Source organism: Leptodactylus fuscus, chromosome 8 (genome assembly GCF_031893055.1).
Source record: "Leptodactylus fuscus isolate aLepFus1 chromosome 8, aLepFus1.hap2, whole genome shotgun sequence".
In the NCBI taxonomy this organism is placed as follows: domain Eukaryota; kingdom Metazoa; phylum Chordata; class Amphibia; order Anura; family Leptodactylidae; genus Leptodactylus; species Leptodactylus fuscus.
Genome location: NC_134272.1, coordinates 20,583,838 through 20,600,416, shown reverse-complemented (window position 1 = coordinate 20,600,416; position 16,579 = coordinate 20,583,838). Strand labels below are relative to the sequence as shown.

Genomic DNA, 16,579 nt, shown 5'->3' with positions numbered 1-16,579 from the left:
AGCAGGACACTTTTCTCCGTGTCCTGCTTTGATCTCTGCCGTCCATTGAGAACAATGGGAGGCAGATTCCGAGAGGAATCTACTTCGGGAGCAAAATCCGCTTCCAAATCTGTGGCAAATGACTCAGTGTGAACACAGCCTTGGCTAAATTGATGACAAGATGCTTTTACGCTCAGGCGTCAACATTCGTGACATCCACCAGGATCTGACCTTTGACATCATCATAACCTCGTGAATGATACTAGAGACCGTGCCAACTGAAATGCTTAATTCATATGTTATAACACTCTGACCCAATGATCTTCCAAATGGCCTCAACTTTATGGCACATCCTCTGAAGATGCTTTGACAGATTGCCCTGAACGGGGGGTCATCTTCAATTTATTCTCTACAACATTTAAACTGTTTGGCCCAAAACTTGGTAGTAGAAAGGAGCATCATCCCCATATACAGTAATCATCGTTTCATGTATTTCTTTAGACTTCTTTTCCTCCTTGGTAAGGAATGTAATGAAGGAACAACGTTCCAAATCCCTCAATTTCTATGCAGACCCGCACTGTACTGCACTTGCCATCCTGTCACTGCCAGCGCTTTCATCAGACTGAACTGATACTCGGTGTCTTCCACTCTGACATCATCTGTTGCTTTTTCTGTGGTGATCAGGTGCGCCCAGTTTTTTTGACTTTGTCTATGATGTGGCGAAATAACCTGATGAAGTTTCATTCCTTCCCAAGGAAGTCTCCACTCTTATCAATATTGAAAGGTCTTTTATCTGCTGTATATGTTGTGTCTTTACTTGGCCACGCATTGGAACGCCTGTCCTCTTTACCAACAGATATTCAATGGCCCAGTCCTTCTGCAGTCATGTAGTCACAATCTGCTGTCTTTGCTTAGGAGGGCAATAGAAAAATAGAGGCACGGATGGTCAGGATAGAAGATGTTAGGATAACAGATGTAGTTCTGAGCCAATAGTGAGAACCAGTACTAGATACACTGATCAAAATGGTAAACACGGCGCTGTGTGTCCAACACCCCCCTGGGGCACACCAACTCCAACCCCACAGTGGTGTTCACCAGAGCCCCAGATGGTGAGGATGGACTTGGCGGCACTACTGGGCAGAGTGGTATGGGTCGGGAAAAGCCAAACACACAGTGCACCACAAATCACAGTAATGCTGAGTTCACAATATCGTTCGGTCTCTGTACTAAGGTTTCTGTCTTCTACCGGCAGAAGATGGAAACCTGTCAGACCGTGTCCAACTGTGAGCGTTTTATGCTCTCCGCGGCAAAACCATTTTTTTAAAACCGGACACAAAGTCCTGCCTGTCCGGTTAAAAAGAACGGTTTCGCTGCGGTGAGCACAAAACGCTCACCGGCCGGACACTTTTCAAACCCATTCAAATGAATGGGTGTGAAAAATGCCTGCAGGTTTCCGTTTCCTGTGAAGAAGCCCTAAATCAGACACTGGGAACTCTTACCAGCAGATGTCTTGGGTATTGGTGTAGGTCCAGGGAACCAGAAGACAATGGCGGGTGGCAGCAGAGAGTCAAAGCGTAGTTGTACAGTCCGAGTCTTCAACAAGAGGACAACGCAGTACAGGGGAAAATCCAAAGGGAACGTCAGGCAGGCTGAGTCAGGCCAGGAACCTGGTGGAAACACTGAATAGCCAGCGGCTGGCCGGAGCCAGAGCTATCCTCAAACAGGCTGAAATCGGAAGTCTCCCATCTGGCTCAGGAGGAGACCGGCAACCCCCGCACAACACTGGGGAGGTTTCGATTTTGATGTTTTTGGTTGTCATTATGATTTAAAAAGAAAAAGGTGTTGACTAGAGATGAGCGAGTACTGTTGGGATCAGCCGATCCGAACAGCACGCTCCATAGAAATGAATGGATACACCTGGTACTCCTGCTTTGACGGTGGCCGGCCACTTAACCCCCCACGTGCCGGCTACGTCCATTCATTTCTATGCGAGCGTGCTGTTTGGATCGGCTGATCCCAACAGTACTCGCTCATCTCTAGTGTTGACAACAAATGGCTTCAACAACCACTAACCACGAGCGGAGAAAAAGTTTTTGTGTTAACATGGCTGTTGCTCGAGCTAATGAAAACTCTCAGCAGACCCGAGCCAGTCTACGATCTGACAAGGCGTGTCACAGACGACAGCGACAACATACACCGGGGCAACACTGGCCAATTCTCATGGGGCCACTAAACAAACAAAAAATGAACTATACCCGTGCCAAGCCGCGTCCTCCTGCTACTATCATATCAAATAATTCATCGTTTTATTTTGAAGATGGGGGTTAATAACTTTTTGTAATCCCAACTCTGCCCAAAACTGGTCCTGACGCCATGACCCCTAGAACAGCCGCTTGTCAGGAATCACAGCATTAGTGTCGGGGAGCGATGGGGCGCCGCGGAGCGGACAGACAGCAGATAATATAAGAATAATAGAGCGAAAACATATTCCGCAGCGCTGTACAAAACGTAGGGCTCAAGTACAGACGAAAACGTACAATACAGAGTAATAGTCCATTTACACAATGGGCCCTGCGCACAAGAGCTTACGCTCTACGGCTGTATTTACTGGAGTCATGTCGTATATTTGTTTTACATACATGTACAACCGCAGTATCCGCTCTGGTTACCGTGGAGATGATAATAGCAAAACTGGCGCAGATATGGACCTCCATCCAAACACCAGGTCAATCTGAGGTAAAATGGAGCAGCTGTAATACACATCGAAGAAACCAGCACGTGCGGCTTTATCATGTGCCATGAATAATAATTCTACATTTTACACACACATTGTATATATATATATATATATATATATATATTTTACCCAGTCCACCATCCCCTTACATGACTCCAAACTACGGTAAGATGGCGGCTGCCCGGTAACTTTACCTCACTGCGGCTCCCATCATGCCTTGCAGACCCGCCCTTTTCCTCAAAAGCTGACGTGACCGCGCAGCCTGCCGGGACTTGTAGTTTTCGTCAGAGGCCGAGTAAGCGCCGCACGAGAAGGAGCAGAGCCGGGGCCGAGGGGAGCGGAGAGGTGAGGAGCGGACACCGGGGGCTGTACCGGTCTATACCGGGTGTAATGTGGGGATAGGACGGGACTGTATACGGGAGGTGTCATTGAAGCCGGCTATATATGTCACCATGTGTGTTTATTACAAGGTGGCATCTGTAAGATGGGTCTATGGCAGGTGTGTGGGGGGTGAGCCCGGGATAGGTAAGGCGTGAACTGGGAAGGGATACTGGTACGGACAGGGGGTGCAGGTATATAGGTGAGTGAGGGTGTAGGTATATAGGTGGGTGTAGGTATATGTGGGGAGGGGGTGCAGGTATATAGGTGAGTGAGGGTGTAGGTATATAGGTGGGTGTAGGTATATGTGGGGAGGGGGTGCAGGTATATAGGTGAGTGAGGGTGTAGGTATATGTGGGGAGGGGGTGCAGATATATAGGGGAGGGGGTGCAGGTATATAGGTGAGTGAGGGATGTAGGTAGTATAGGTGTAGATATATGTGAGTGAGGGTGCAGGTATATATGTGAGTGAGGGTGCAGGTATATATGTGAGTGAGGGTGCAGGTATATAGGTGAGTGAGGGTGTAGGTATATAGGTGAGGTGGGGAGGGGGTGCAAGTATATAGGTGAGTGAGGGTGTAGGTATATGTGTGGAGGGGATGCAGATATATAGGTGAGTGGGGGTGTAGGTATATGTGTGGAGGGGGTGCAGGTATACAGGTGAGTGGGGGATGTAGGTGGTATAGGTGTAGGTTTGGTGTGAGGATGACTGTATAGTTAGATGTTGATGGGGGGGGGGTATTATGTATTGTCAGACATATTGGGGCAGGACCTATTGTGGGGTACAGCGCTGTAGGTGGTGCAGGCTAGTCTTTAGGGGGAGTCTGTCAGCAGTATCATTTGTGACCTGCGCCTTGTAGGACGGTTTCTGCACTTTCCACTGATGTCTTTCCTATTTCACATTGCGGCTCCATGTTTGTGAATACCAGTGTTTGTCATATGCAAATTATCCAAAAAGTGCTTTAGGGGTGCGGCTTCTCTCTGTGCTCTAGATAACCGCCGACAATGTCCGTCAAGAGTCTGAGCATGAGAGGTGTGATCCAGCAGGTTTGTGAATGCAGCTTTAGATGTTACTAGAGTATAAAGCCTGTGACACGAGCTAGGCAATGCTTTGAGCTAGTCCATGACCGGAGAGGAGCAGTGTTCAGCCTTAATGGGACTATAAGTCGGAGTAGCGGGACCCTCAGGTCGCAGTGTGACGCCAGTCACTAACATGAGTAAGCGAGTCTGCGATCTTTAGTCACGCGACCGTCTCGGCCAAATCGCCTTATGCATACTTTTAGGTTTTACTTAAAAGAATCCATCTTGAATGCAGCTTTTGGTATAACTTGAGTATATGATGCACCAATTCTGAGTGGCCTAAGTTGTATGTTGTGTCCAAACTGTGGCTACCCAGCTGTCCTGAGACTGTAACTCCCATCATGTCCAATCAGTCTGCCATGGCATGCTGGGGGTTGTAGTGTCACGATAGCTGGAGACTCTCACTTGTAGAGAGGTGTGAGGTCCCGTAGCTTGAGCTGTGACTGGAGTCTCAGTGCGGCTCCTGAACACGACATGTAGGTCAGTTCTTGGTCTGCTTTTTCCATGTCGCTTCACCTGCCAGCTGCGGGGGTCACATGCTGCGAGTTTACACATACCCAGCATTCCCTGGAGGGTGACCCTTTCCTTGCTGGAGGATCTGTGAGGCCTTTGGCAGGGGAGCAGGGATGTTTACAATGATCACGTCCCATATGTTGTAATGTAGGCGAGTACTGTTCTATACTAGGCTGCGCCCGCCCCTGTCCTGCTTCATAGTTCATGCGGGGACGGTATGTTCCAGACCGGGGTAATGCTGAGGTGTCATCACCCGCTGTCTGTCTGCTCTCTGGGCTGCCTGTAATAACTTGCTGTACTCCAGTCACGCTTCACTTTCTGACTCCTATGTGGATACAGTGCTGGGATTATCAGCTCCTTAACACTTTGTGTGCTGCAGCCGTCACTTTGTCCCTGACTATTTACTCTCTCCTGCAGGTGCCAGTGAGGACGTGACGCCCTGTGCTGTCTTATGGGCTTCCACAGTAGAGGGGTGAGTATTTATGGGGGAGATGGGTGTTATGTATGTTACCACAGTATATAGAGACTCCTCCGCTTTGGTACAGGCTTAGAGGGTGTGTATAGAAGTCCTTTATAGATCACGTAATCCCCCCCCCCCCCCCCTCCAAAATCCACAGCTGCTCCATACAGCCTGATCCCTATGTGCCACTCTGAGTGTCCGCTGCCAGGGCAGGAACCAGTCCGATTGGTTTAGTAGCGCTGTTTGTAACCTTGAGGTGTCTTTCCTTGAAGGAGACGTGCGGCAGCTGTGACCCAGGCAGACAAACATCACTGCTGTTACGAGGCGCTGCTTACAAGGCAGAGACCTTCCTCCATTATATGGGGTAGGAAGTCTACTGGGAGCTGCTGCCATTGCCTTTCGTATACCCTGGTATGTTACCCAAATTGCAAACTTGTCACATATGTCTTACACTGAAGTCAGTGCAAGCAAAGACACATGCAACTTGTAACCAGAATGGCTGCATTGTAGTCTTTTTATGTTGTGGGGTGCAGAGCGACCATATAGAGACTTGTATGGCGCAATCTTCATGTTAAGGCAACACCTCAGTAATCCTAGTGTTATCCTGCGGGTGTTGGATGGGTTATAGCCTGCCATGGCAGCCGTCATCCTATTGCCGGTGTGTAATGTCTGTAGGATCCCATGAAAGAACAGACGTCCATAAGGTTCCAATCTGCCGGGACCTGACTGCTCATGTCTTTCCATATAGAGCCTGACTACGTACAATTGGAAGGGCAGACATGACCAATCGGTCCTAGGGCTGCACAGAAATGTGAAAAAGTTATACGAGAACTTGTGCGACCTGCTGTGATTTGGCTTTAAAATGCAGTCACATTGCTTGTGACTTCCCTTAAAGGGATCCTATCATTTAAACTCAATTTTTTTTTTTGTAGATCACACGTCGGACTAGCCTCAAGAAAGGCTATTCTTCTTGTACCTTTAGATGTCTTCTCCGCGCTGCCGTTCCGTAGAAATCCCGGTTTTCGCTGGTATGCAAATGAGTTCTCTCGCAGCACTGAGGGCGTCCCCAATACTGCGAGAGAACTCTCCAACGACGCCTCTATCTTCTTCAGGAACATCCTCTTCATGCATCTTCTTCTGGCACAGGCAGTGAAACTTATTGGGCCTCTGGCAGAGCTGACTGCGCATGCCCGCGGCCACAAGAAAAATGACCGCCTACACAGTAAGTAAGCGACCATTTTCTTGTGGCCTGTGGGAATGCACAGTCGGCTGTGCCCGAGGCCTAGAAGTTTCACCGCCTGCGCCGGAAGAAGACGCGTAAAAAAGATGTTCCTGAAGAAGATGGAGACGGCGCTGGAGAGTTCTCTCGCAGCATTGGACGCCCCCAGTGCTGCAAGAGGACTCATTTGCATACCAGCGAAAACCGAGATTTCTACGGAACGGCGTCGCGGAGAAGATATCTAAAGGTAGGAGAAGAATAGCCTTTCTTAAGGCTATTCCGATGTAGTAGGGGAAAAAAATTAAGTTTAAATGATAGGATCCCTTTAAAGCCTGTGGTAAAGACAAACGCAGCCTGAGACCGAAGTCCAGCAGGTTTGGGTTTTCTGCGACTATTGTCAGTCAAGTGAGGTAATGTGTCTCAATGTCACACCATAGAGTTGCAAATAAATTTGTATGACTCTTTGCCAGGTAGCTATAACCTAAAAATTCTGGGTTCAGACATTTTGCGCTTCAAGTCGTTGCAGAACAAATAGCAGATTCTCAATATCACTGGTGGTTATTTAATGGTCAGATTTCTTTCCCTCTCACCACCCAGGCCTCAGACTCCATACCTTCCAGTAATGTTATACGTCCATGTACTTGTTACCCATTCAGTCACATGACTTGTCTGTCATCACTGCCCACTTGTCTGACTGTTCGCCTCTCTTCTGTAGATGGATAAAGGTCCTGTGTCCTTTCTTCCTGTGACTTGAACGGCCTCTGGGTAATAAGGGTAAGGTTATTTTAGTATTTCTATGTTGTCCCTTTATATTGTCACTGGACTGGATAACACCAAGGAACTTTGTTTAAGCGTGACTCCGCTCACATCCAGAGCTGCATTCACAATTTGATGGTATCCAGTCATGTTATTGTATTGTTAGCAGTGTGTCTGTAAGCTGCACTATACGAGATCTTGTTGTGGCCTGCTAAGACCTGAATCTGTCTTGCGCCTGGTTTGCGCCCTGTGTCATTTCGTCAGGTTTCCGTCCTCGGCTCCAAGAAACTGGACAGGGGACGGCTTCCCTGTGGACAACTTTAAAACCCACTCATTTGAAAGGGTGTTCGCCTGTGGCCGCTCCGTCTGGAAACCATTTTTTTCTCGACTGGACACAAAGTCCTTCATGTGTGCAGCCGAAAAAACGGGTTTCCCCACGGAGAGTCCACAGGCAGACACCAGTGTTCACCTTTAAAAACCCCATTCAAATGAATGGATTTTAAAGCTGTCTGCTGGGAAGCCGTCCCGTTTTTCGGGGCTGAGGACAGAAATCTGGCGGAATAACACTGGGTGCACACCAGGCGCAAGTGTGAACGCCTCCTAAGATATCCAAGCATATCTGTTGGGTTGACTTTGGTATCTTTATGTTCACCCTTTTCCTTATTTTTATCCCCTCCTCTTGTGTCCATAGATTCTGAAGCATCGTGGTTGTCCTCAGACAGCAGAGTCTTCAGGGTCCAGGTGAGTTTGGTATCTAGATTTGTTGCCTCATTGTTCTTGCCATCGCCTCTAATACGACCTCTGCTGCAGGAACCTTGTGATCCATCAAGATGCTGCGCAAGAATATGTTGGAGCTGGTGGCTCGGGGAGCCCTGAACCCGCCTGTACGTCTGTCCTCCATGTTACTGCGATCCCACTCCACCTCTGCCACAGATAACCACCCTGTGGAAATGGCTAGAGAGCGGTCCAAGACTGTCACCTCCTTCTACAACCAGTCCAGCATTGACAAGGCTGCGGAGAAGGTATTGTGACTGACTGCCAGCTCCTCGCTGTAATATTAAGCTTCCAATCTTGGGTGTGATGTATTTATATGGTTGATGTATTACCTGGTGATGGCGATCATTAATCCTAATCTGTGTGAGCAGTGGGCACAGCGAGTGTCCTCCTGACACATACGTAGACTCAGCCTCTGCCATCCCTGCCAATCTTTCTTATATCCCCACCTTCTTTCAGCACCTCAGAGGTATATTAAGGAAGACCGTTCCCCCATCGCCCATGGTTACTAAAAGTGTAACTTGGGTAGAATGTTCTATGCACCAAACCTCGTAAACACAAGAGTTCAGCATGTGCAGAGTTCATGTATACGGTATCCCTTAGGCCTACACCAGCACGCACAGATACTGATAAAATCACCAGAAGTGGAAGGAACATGAAACTGCTCTTGGGCTGAGGCCCCTCATTGCAGAAACAGGTTTTGTTTTTTTTGGTTTTTGTTGCGGGTTTGCGAACCAAAGCCAGGAGCGTAAGGTACAAGTATAAGAGCTTCCTGTATATTTCCCATTCCTTATGTAGCCATTCTTGGCTTTGCCTCAAAAAAAAAGCTGCGTTTCTACAGAGTGTGGCCTCAGCCCTAAGCTGGAAATTTCAATAAAATTATAGGGATTAAGGAACGCTTTGAGAAGTGCATGCCTGTACCCCATAGGCTAAGTTCAGACGGGGTTTTTGGTCAGGATTTTGACGCGGAATCTGCGTCAACATCCTGACCAAAGAAAGCCTCCCATTGAAATCAATGGGATCTGGTCATTTCTTTTTTCCACAAGTGATTTGTTCCCACTCGTGGAAAAAAAGTGACCTGCCCTTTCTTCAGGCAGATTCTGCGGCTGATTCAGCCACGTACATCCGCCTCGCAACACCTCCCTCCCGACTAGGCCCATTCATTTGGGCCTAATCCGGAGCAGAGTGCGCGACTGGATGCCGGTGGACTGCAACTGGCGCATTAAAGGGGTTGGCCACTTTCAGACCAATATTGACAAACAAATGTACAATAAAAAGTTATACAATTTTCCAATATACTTTCTGTATCAATTCCTCAGGGTTTTCTAGGTCTCTGCTTGCTGTCATTCATTCTGTTACTTCTAGAGGGTAAACTGACCATGGTCATGTGATTTACAGTCCAAGGTCATGTGATGGACACACAGGTGCACAGCTGATTACCAGGCAGAAGTCTGATTACTGCGCTGTGACTATATAACGAGCGGCACCTGTGTGCTCATCACATGACCATGGACCGTAAATCACATGACCATGGTCAGTTTACCCTCTAGAAGTAACAGAATGAATGACCGCAAGCAGAAATCTAGAAAACCGTGAGGAATTGATACAGAAAGTATATTGAAAAATAGTATATCTCTTTATTGTACATTTGTTTGTCAATATTGGTCTGAAAGTGGCCAACCCCTTTAAGTATCATTACTACTCAATAACTCCAGATCTATAACTGGTAGCACCGTGATGCTGCCTTCTACAGATCTGGAGTTAGAAGCAGATTGTGTTCTGCAGGTTTAGGCAACTTTCATTCACTTATAACTCTGGATAATGTTGCAGGTAGTAACCTCTCCTTACAGTGATGGTGGGATTGCAATGCTAACTGTTATAGATTAGAGATGAGCGAGTACTGTTCGGATCAGCCGATCCGAACAGCACGCTCGCATAGAAATGAATGGACGTAGCCGGCACGCGGGGGTTAAGCGGCCGGCCGCCGTCATAGCGGAAGTACCGGGTGCATCCATTCATTTCTATGGAGCGTGCTGTTCGGATCGGCTGATCCGAACAGTACTCGCTCATCTCTACTATAGATCCTGAAATATTGGCGTAAGTATGAAGGATACATATTGCATAGATCTTTGGATATTGAAATGACACCCTCTCAGGAAGTGAGTTATAGGGGTTATCCAGCTTACAAAAAATATCTCCAAATGCTCCCACAGAAGTACAAATCCTCACAGTTCCATTGTACACTCTTTTCTCTTCTTGGTTTTATTTCATGTGAGACTCCTTGTATCTGTGAAAAAACTACACGTCCCAGGAGTCATCTGCCTGCTCTCACTGTGTACCCCTCTTTTCCTCTCCTCTGCAATGAGCTCCTATAATAAATCGCCCCTACATCTGAGGTCACGTGCCGCCCCGTGTTTCATTCATGCGCTCTCCCACCTGTGAGCTGCAAACACGGAGTGAGAGCAGGCAGATGCATCATGGTAAATGTAGTTTCTTCAGATTGTCTGCATTTAAGTAAGTGATACAAGGAGTTTCAAGTGAAGAAAAGGCAGCGCAAGGGAACAGTGAGGATTTGGCCCTGCTGTGGATGTATTTGCAGATAATTTTTGGAAGCTGTATTACCCTTTTGATAAGGTTGTGTGTTTTGTTTTGCCTTTTTTTACTTATTTTTTTTTACACTTTCTTGGCCATTGGCCACTATTCTAAAAATCGTATACTTGTGGCCCTCACTGTATCTCTCTCCCACACACATTTGACCTCTGTTAGGTGAATAAGCATCTATGGGCAGAGTGTTTGCTCCAGGAGCTTTTCTGGCAGGGTGTGTCCGTAGCCTAATGTCTTATCATAAATCAGTTGCAGAAAGTGAACAGGATTGTGTTGCTGCTACATAGAGTTCTGACTTGTTTCTTGCCCTCTCCTCTCTTTAGCCCTCTGTGCGTCTCACCCCCACAACCATGCTGTACTCTGGGAGATCTCAGGATGGCAGCCACATTCTGGTAAGCCATCGTACTCTGTCATTGTTGCACAGGACTGGTTAGTTTCTGTTTTTTACTCCTTTTTCTTTACATCTTCTTTCATAGAAAAGTGCCAGATATCTGCACAAGGAGCTCCCTGTCCGCATCGCTCACCGGATTAAAGGTTTCCGTAGCTTGCCATTTATCATTGGCTGTAATCCGACCATACTCCATGTGGTAGGTAGCATCCTCGAGTATCGGTCTCCTCCATCTTGCAATGCACAATTCTCATGTCTTCCTATGTTTCTTTCAGCATGAGCTTTATATCCGTGCCTTTCATAAGCTGAGCGACTTCCCTGCGGTAAGCTACAGACCCCTGCTTAGTTACGTCTGGGCATTTGTCTTGCGCTGTGGGACCTATTTACAACAGCGTGGGTTTTTCTTGTTTGTTTTTTTCTCACAGATCACAGACCATGAGGTAGAAAACCAATACTGCAAGCTTCTCCGTCAGCTGCTCGACGACCACAAGGATGTAGTGACTCAGCTAGCCGAAGGGATGAGGGAAAGCAGGAAGCATATTCAGGTAGTGCTTGTGTAGGAGCTCATACAGATCAGGACTGTGGGGTAGTGCACACCACTCCTGTACTTGGGGGAAATATTGAAGGAGATCAAGCACCAAGGAAAAAGTAAATGGGAGGCCGGAGCCTAGGTAGGGTGGTGTGGCCGGAGAACAGGCCAGAGCCTAGGATGGGTGCAACAGAAATATACAAGGCCAAAACTTCTTAGTGAACTTGGCTATCAAGCATTAATGTGTTGTCTTACTGAACATATTTCCCTGTAGGATGAGAAAGTGATCCGATACTTCCTTGATAAAACATTAACCTCACGACTGGGTATACGAATGCTGGCCACCCATCACTTGTCCCTGCATGAAGATCGGGTACGTACATGTGTTTATCAATATAACACTAATGTAGGTGATAAACATGACCACCTCACCAGAGCAAGCTCTGAAGACTGTGAACAAGCTGGTAATACCAAAGCCTGCAGAATAGTGAGTGCAGCTCTGGAGTATAATACAGGATGTAACTCAGTATCAGTACAGGATAAGTAATGTAATGTGTATATACACAGTGACTGTACCAGCAGAATAGTGAGCGCAGCTCTGGAGTATAATACAGGATGTAACTCAGGATCAGTACAGGATAAGTAATGTAATGTGTATATACACAGTGACTGCACCAGCAGAATAGTGAGCGCAGCTCTGGAGTATAATACAGGATGTAACTCAGGATAAGTAATGTAATGTATGTACACAGTGACTGCACCAGCAGAATAGTGAGTGCAGCTCTAGAGTATAATACAGGATGTAACTCAGGATCAGTACAGGATAAGTAATGTAATGTATGTACACAGTGACTGCACCAGCAGAATAGTGAGTGCAGCTCTGGATTATAATACAGGATGTAACTCAGGATAAGTAATGTAATGTATGTACACAGTGACTGCACCAGCAGAATAGTGAGCGCAGCTCTGGAGTATAATACAGGATGTAACTCAGGATCAGTACAGGATAAGTAATGTAATGTATGTACACAGTGACTGCACCAGCAGAATAGTGAGTGCAGCTCTGGAGTATAATACAGGATGTAACTCAGGATAAGTAATGTAATGTATGTACACAGTGACTGCACCAGCAGAATAGTGAGCGCAGCTCTGGAGTATAATACAGGGTGTAACTCAGGATCAGTACAGGATAAGTAATGTAATGTATGTACACAGTGACTGCACCAGCAGAATAGTGAGCGCAGCTCTGGAGTATAATACAGGATGTAACTCAGGAACAGTACAGGATAAGTAATGTAATGTATGTACACAGTGACTGCACCAGCAGAATAGTGAGCGCAGCTCTGGAGTATTATACAGGATGTAACTCAGGATAAGTAATGTAATGTATGTACACAGTGACTGCACCAGCAGAATAGTGAGCGCAGCTCTGGAGTATAATACAGGGTGTAACTGAAGGTCAGTAATGTAGTATAATACTGCCTATAAGTTTGCATCTATTTGTATGTATAGTTACCAACTTCTGTCCCATGTAGCAGAACAATCTCGCATGGTTTCAGTATTTGGCTTCTGACACATTCTGTCTGTTTTGCCAGTGCAGACCTTTTTCGTGCTGATATCCTCTTCCTTTTATACCTCTAGCCAGATTTTGTCGGCATCATTTGTACTCGTCTGTCTCCCAAGAAGATAATAGAGAAGTGGGTGGACTTTGCCCGGTAAGATCTGTGTATGCGCCTCACTCCTGTAGAACTTCTTGCTGCTTCTAGATAACTTGTAGATTTATTTTTTTTTTTTTTTCCCCAGACGCCTCTGTGAACATAAGTATGGGAACGCTCCACGGGTGAGAATAAATGGCCACGTGGCTGCTCGCTTCCCATTCATCCCTATGCCTTTGGATTATATCCTCCCAGAACTGCTGAAAAACTCTATGCGGTGTGTAGATTTTTGCTGTGGGCGGGGCTTGTCTAATCTGTTTCATCTTTCATTGTGTTTTTCTGAAGTAATCTTCTCTTTCTTGTCAGGGCCACAATGGAGAGTCACATCGATACTCCATACAACGTTCCGGACATCTCCATCACCATTGCCAACAATGACATTGACCTGATAATCAGGTGAGAGATGTCCTCTCGGCCGTCCTTATTTATTATATAAAATAAAGTCCAGAGTCGTATCTCTAAAGTCTGTGTGTACATTCCTTGCAGGATCTCTGACCGAGGTGGAGGAATTCCTCACGACCACCTGGAAAGAGTTATGGATTACCACTTCACCACCGCAGAGACCAGCACTCAGGATCCTAGAATCAACCCCATTTTTGGGAACATGGTTGACATGGTGAACAGCGGCCAATCTACACCCATGCATGGGTGAGACATGCTTAAGTTGTACAGGATCACTGCTTGCAACGTTAGAAATGCGGACTTGGTCCTTGATAGATAATGTTGTAACATAGCACATGGTGTTTGGGATCCAGTCAGTAGTAACGTGGGGGAGCGAGGACGACTCTGCCCAAGTAACTGGGGGGGGGGGGGGAGAATCTGTTTTCTAGTAATATTGATTCTGAAAAGAAGGATTTACACTCTGGGATCTAAGTCTGGTAACAAGTTTTGCCGTCCTGGGAACATGGGTAGTCAGTTTTTAGTACAATGTGAGGGTAAGTTCACACGGGGTGTTGTGGTCAGGATTTTGAGGCTGTATCAGCCTCAAAATTCTAACCAAAAAGATGGCTCCCAATGAAAGCAATGGGAGCCGGTCACTTCTTTTATTTCCGGGAGGTGGAACAAAGAAGCGACATGCTCATTCTTTCAGGCGGATTCACCTCGCGACATCCGCCTGAAGACACTCCCTCCCGAATAGGTCCATTCATTTGGGCCTCATCCGGAGCACTGCACTGCACGGCATCCAGTCGCAGCTACCCGTATTTTGGTCCGGAACCTTAGGCGGCCTCCGCCTCAAGTTCCGGACCAAAAAAACTCCATGTGAACTTACCCTGAAAGTGTGAGAACCAGTAACTTGGGATAGAGGAAATGGTTAACTATGTGAGATCCAGTCTAGTATGTTGGTGGGTCTGGGTCTGAATCCCAAGCACAGTCTATAGGAAGTAAGATGCTGCGGTCTCATTGCTGCTTCTCTATTCCAGATTCGGTTTTGGCCTTCCCACCTCCCGTGCTTATGCGGAGTACCTTGGCGGCTCTCTCTGCATTCAGTCTCTTCAGGGCATTGGTACAGATGTGTACCTCCGCATCAAACACATTGACGGGAAGGAGGAGAGTTTCCGTATATAATGTTGGGAAGACCTCGGCAGGTCCCAGCTCCTCCCCACCGAAGACTGGGTTACTTATAAGATGGCGTCTGGGACACCGCTGGGACTCTTCTTTCTTCTGTCTTTTGACCTATGAGTAAGCCTTTTTTTTCACGAAGATCCTCAGCAGCCCTCTCCTCACCTCATGGGTGCCAGGAAGCACCTAAACCAGACGCTGTTCTGTCATCTTCTGAGAGTTGCTCCTCCCTCTTGTCTATATGGAGCGAGGGCCGCTATTTATTACCGAAAGCACCTTCAACCTCACTGGCATTGTTTGTTTCATCTTCAGATTCTGGTCATTTTAGGGGAGTCTTAAGACTGAATTTATGATAATTACGGGACCACAAACGTCTTGACATTCGACCCCAGTGATACGGATCTGTCGCCAGTGTTGGATTCCATGAAATCGAGATGAGACATGAATGGGAATTTAACCCTTCCTTCTGTGACTTGCCATTCTCCCCAGACGTCATCTTGGTGGATAGCCTTTGAGCTTTAAGGGATCGTCATGTTCTTTAGTGAGTCCGCACGGTTTCTTCTCACAAGAATATTCGTTTATTCAGGTCCTTGGAGCCAAAACGAAAAAGCAGTAAATGAGCAATAGCTCTGGTGTGGCGGAGGTTCCTTGCGCCGCACATTTACGGTTTCATGCAGTGGACGTCGCTTGTTCTGGGATGTCATAGAGTAACGTATAGCACTTATCCTTTATTACGCTGATCGTCCAAGTCTCGTTCTCTGATTTATAGATTAGTGATTCAGAGTTTTTTGTTTTTTTTTCTTTTTGCTATTTTTGTGATCCAAAGTTCAGTTTTTTTTGTTGTCAGTTGTTCAATGTAAGTCGCGTACCCTCATTATTTGCAGCAAAGCATCGTGGTGGGCGTGAAAACTTGTGCAATAGGCTCACGTGGCTATGAGTCCCATTGCTGGCACCATCGGTCACTTTCTGGGTATCTCAGACCCCTGATGTCCTCCTTCAGGGCAGGATACCGAGCTCTTTGCTTGTTTCTACCACTTGTTATAATGACTTGAGGAACATCTCATGGGAGGCTCCTGCGACAATCATGTATGTCTAACCCTACACCGCAGCACTTATAGACCCCTGGATGTAGTGGACTTGCCATTTGTGGTGACGTCTTGTTTGCAGGATGATCTGGACGGAGACTGCACTTATGTTTTGCGATCCTGCCGAATGCTCCAGGATTTTAAAAGGATTTGTTTTTAAAGTCTCTACACCCTGCGCCCCCCCCCCCCTAACCCAATAGTAACTACAAGTCTTGAGATTATGTATTTTTCAATAAAAGACTTTTGTTTCCTGGAATAATAAAAATGACCGCTGACTCAGGCGCAGAACTAAGTATATCGTATACGTAAGTGTATTGTATCGTCATCTGTCTGCGTCCCTCATTACTATCTACTATATGAACAAATTTAGACCTAGTATTATAGGAGTTATATTCCGGTACTTAGGAGCAGTAATATATTATATTCTTGTGCATAGAAACTGTGTTATAGCAGGTTTGTTCATTTCCCTTCCCCGTCTTTGATCAGATAATTTTCCTGAATTAGTTTGTGTTAAACCTTAATCTATAAAATATAAGAGGTTCAGGCCTCTGTAATACAGAAAGCTTCCACTAGGTGGCACTGTAAGAATTCATAACCTGTAGCCGATTTCCATAGTCCTTTGTTTCACCTTAGATCAGCTACAATGGTGAGCTCTGGGATGTCTCTTTCTATATTTTGTTTTTTTTTTTTGTTTTTTTTCCTGAACCTGTTCTGAATTTATTGCAAGCCTAAGGCTGAGTTCACACGCAGTATTTTGGTCAGGATTTTGAGGCTGTATTCACCTCAAAATCCTAACCAAAAAG

The 16,579-nt window shown here is 46.4% G+C and overlaps 1 protein-coding gene across 3 annotated transcripts; it reads left to right on the top strand.

Annotated features, from left to right (window-relative positions):
* The first annotated feature begins 3,000 nt into the window (after positions 1-3,000).
* On the top strand, positions 3,001-16,068 carry BCKDK (branched chain keto acid dehydrogenase kinase). 3 transcript variants are annotated; one of them, XM_075285864.1, is made up of 16 exons: positions 3,001-3,061; positions 5,104-5,158; positions 5,419-5,557; positions 7,081-7,139; positions 7,813-7,862; positions 7,932-8,143; positions 10,823-10,891; positions 10,976-11,086; positions 11,163-11,210; positions 11,313-11,432; positions 11,691-11,789; positions 13,058-13,131; positions 13,220-13,348; positions 13,438-13,527; positions 13,618-13,779; positions 14,553-16,068. In XM_075285864.1, the coding sequence occupies exons 6-16, from the start codon at positions 7,952-7,954 to the stop codon at positions 14,695-14,697; spliced, it is 1,239 nt and encodes a 412-aa protein (XP_075141965.1). In that variant the 5' UTR covers positions 3,001-3,061; positions 5,104-5,158; positions 5,419-5,557; positions 7,081-7,139; positions 7,813-7,862; positions 7,932-7,951; the 3' UTR covers positions 14,698-16,068. The 3 variants fall into 3 exon arrangements, with proteins under 3 accessions (XP_075141965.1, XP_075141963.1, XP_075141964.1); XM_075285862.1 differs by lacking the exon at positions 5,419-5,557; XM_075285863.1 differs by lacking the exons at positions 3,001-3,061; positions 5,419-5,557 and having other exon boundaries at positions 4,947-5,158.
* Positions 16,069-16,579: the final 511 nt, after the last annotated feature.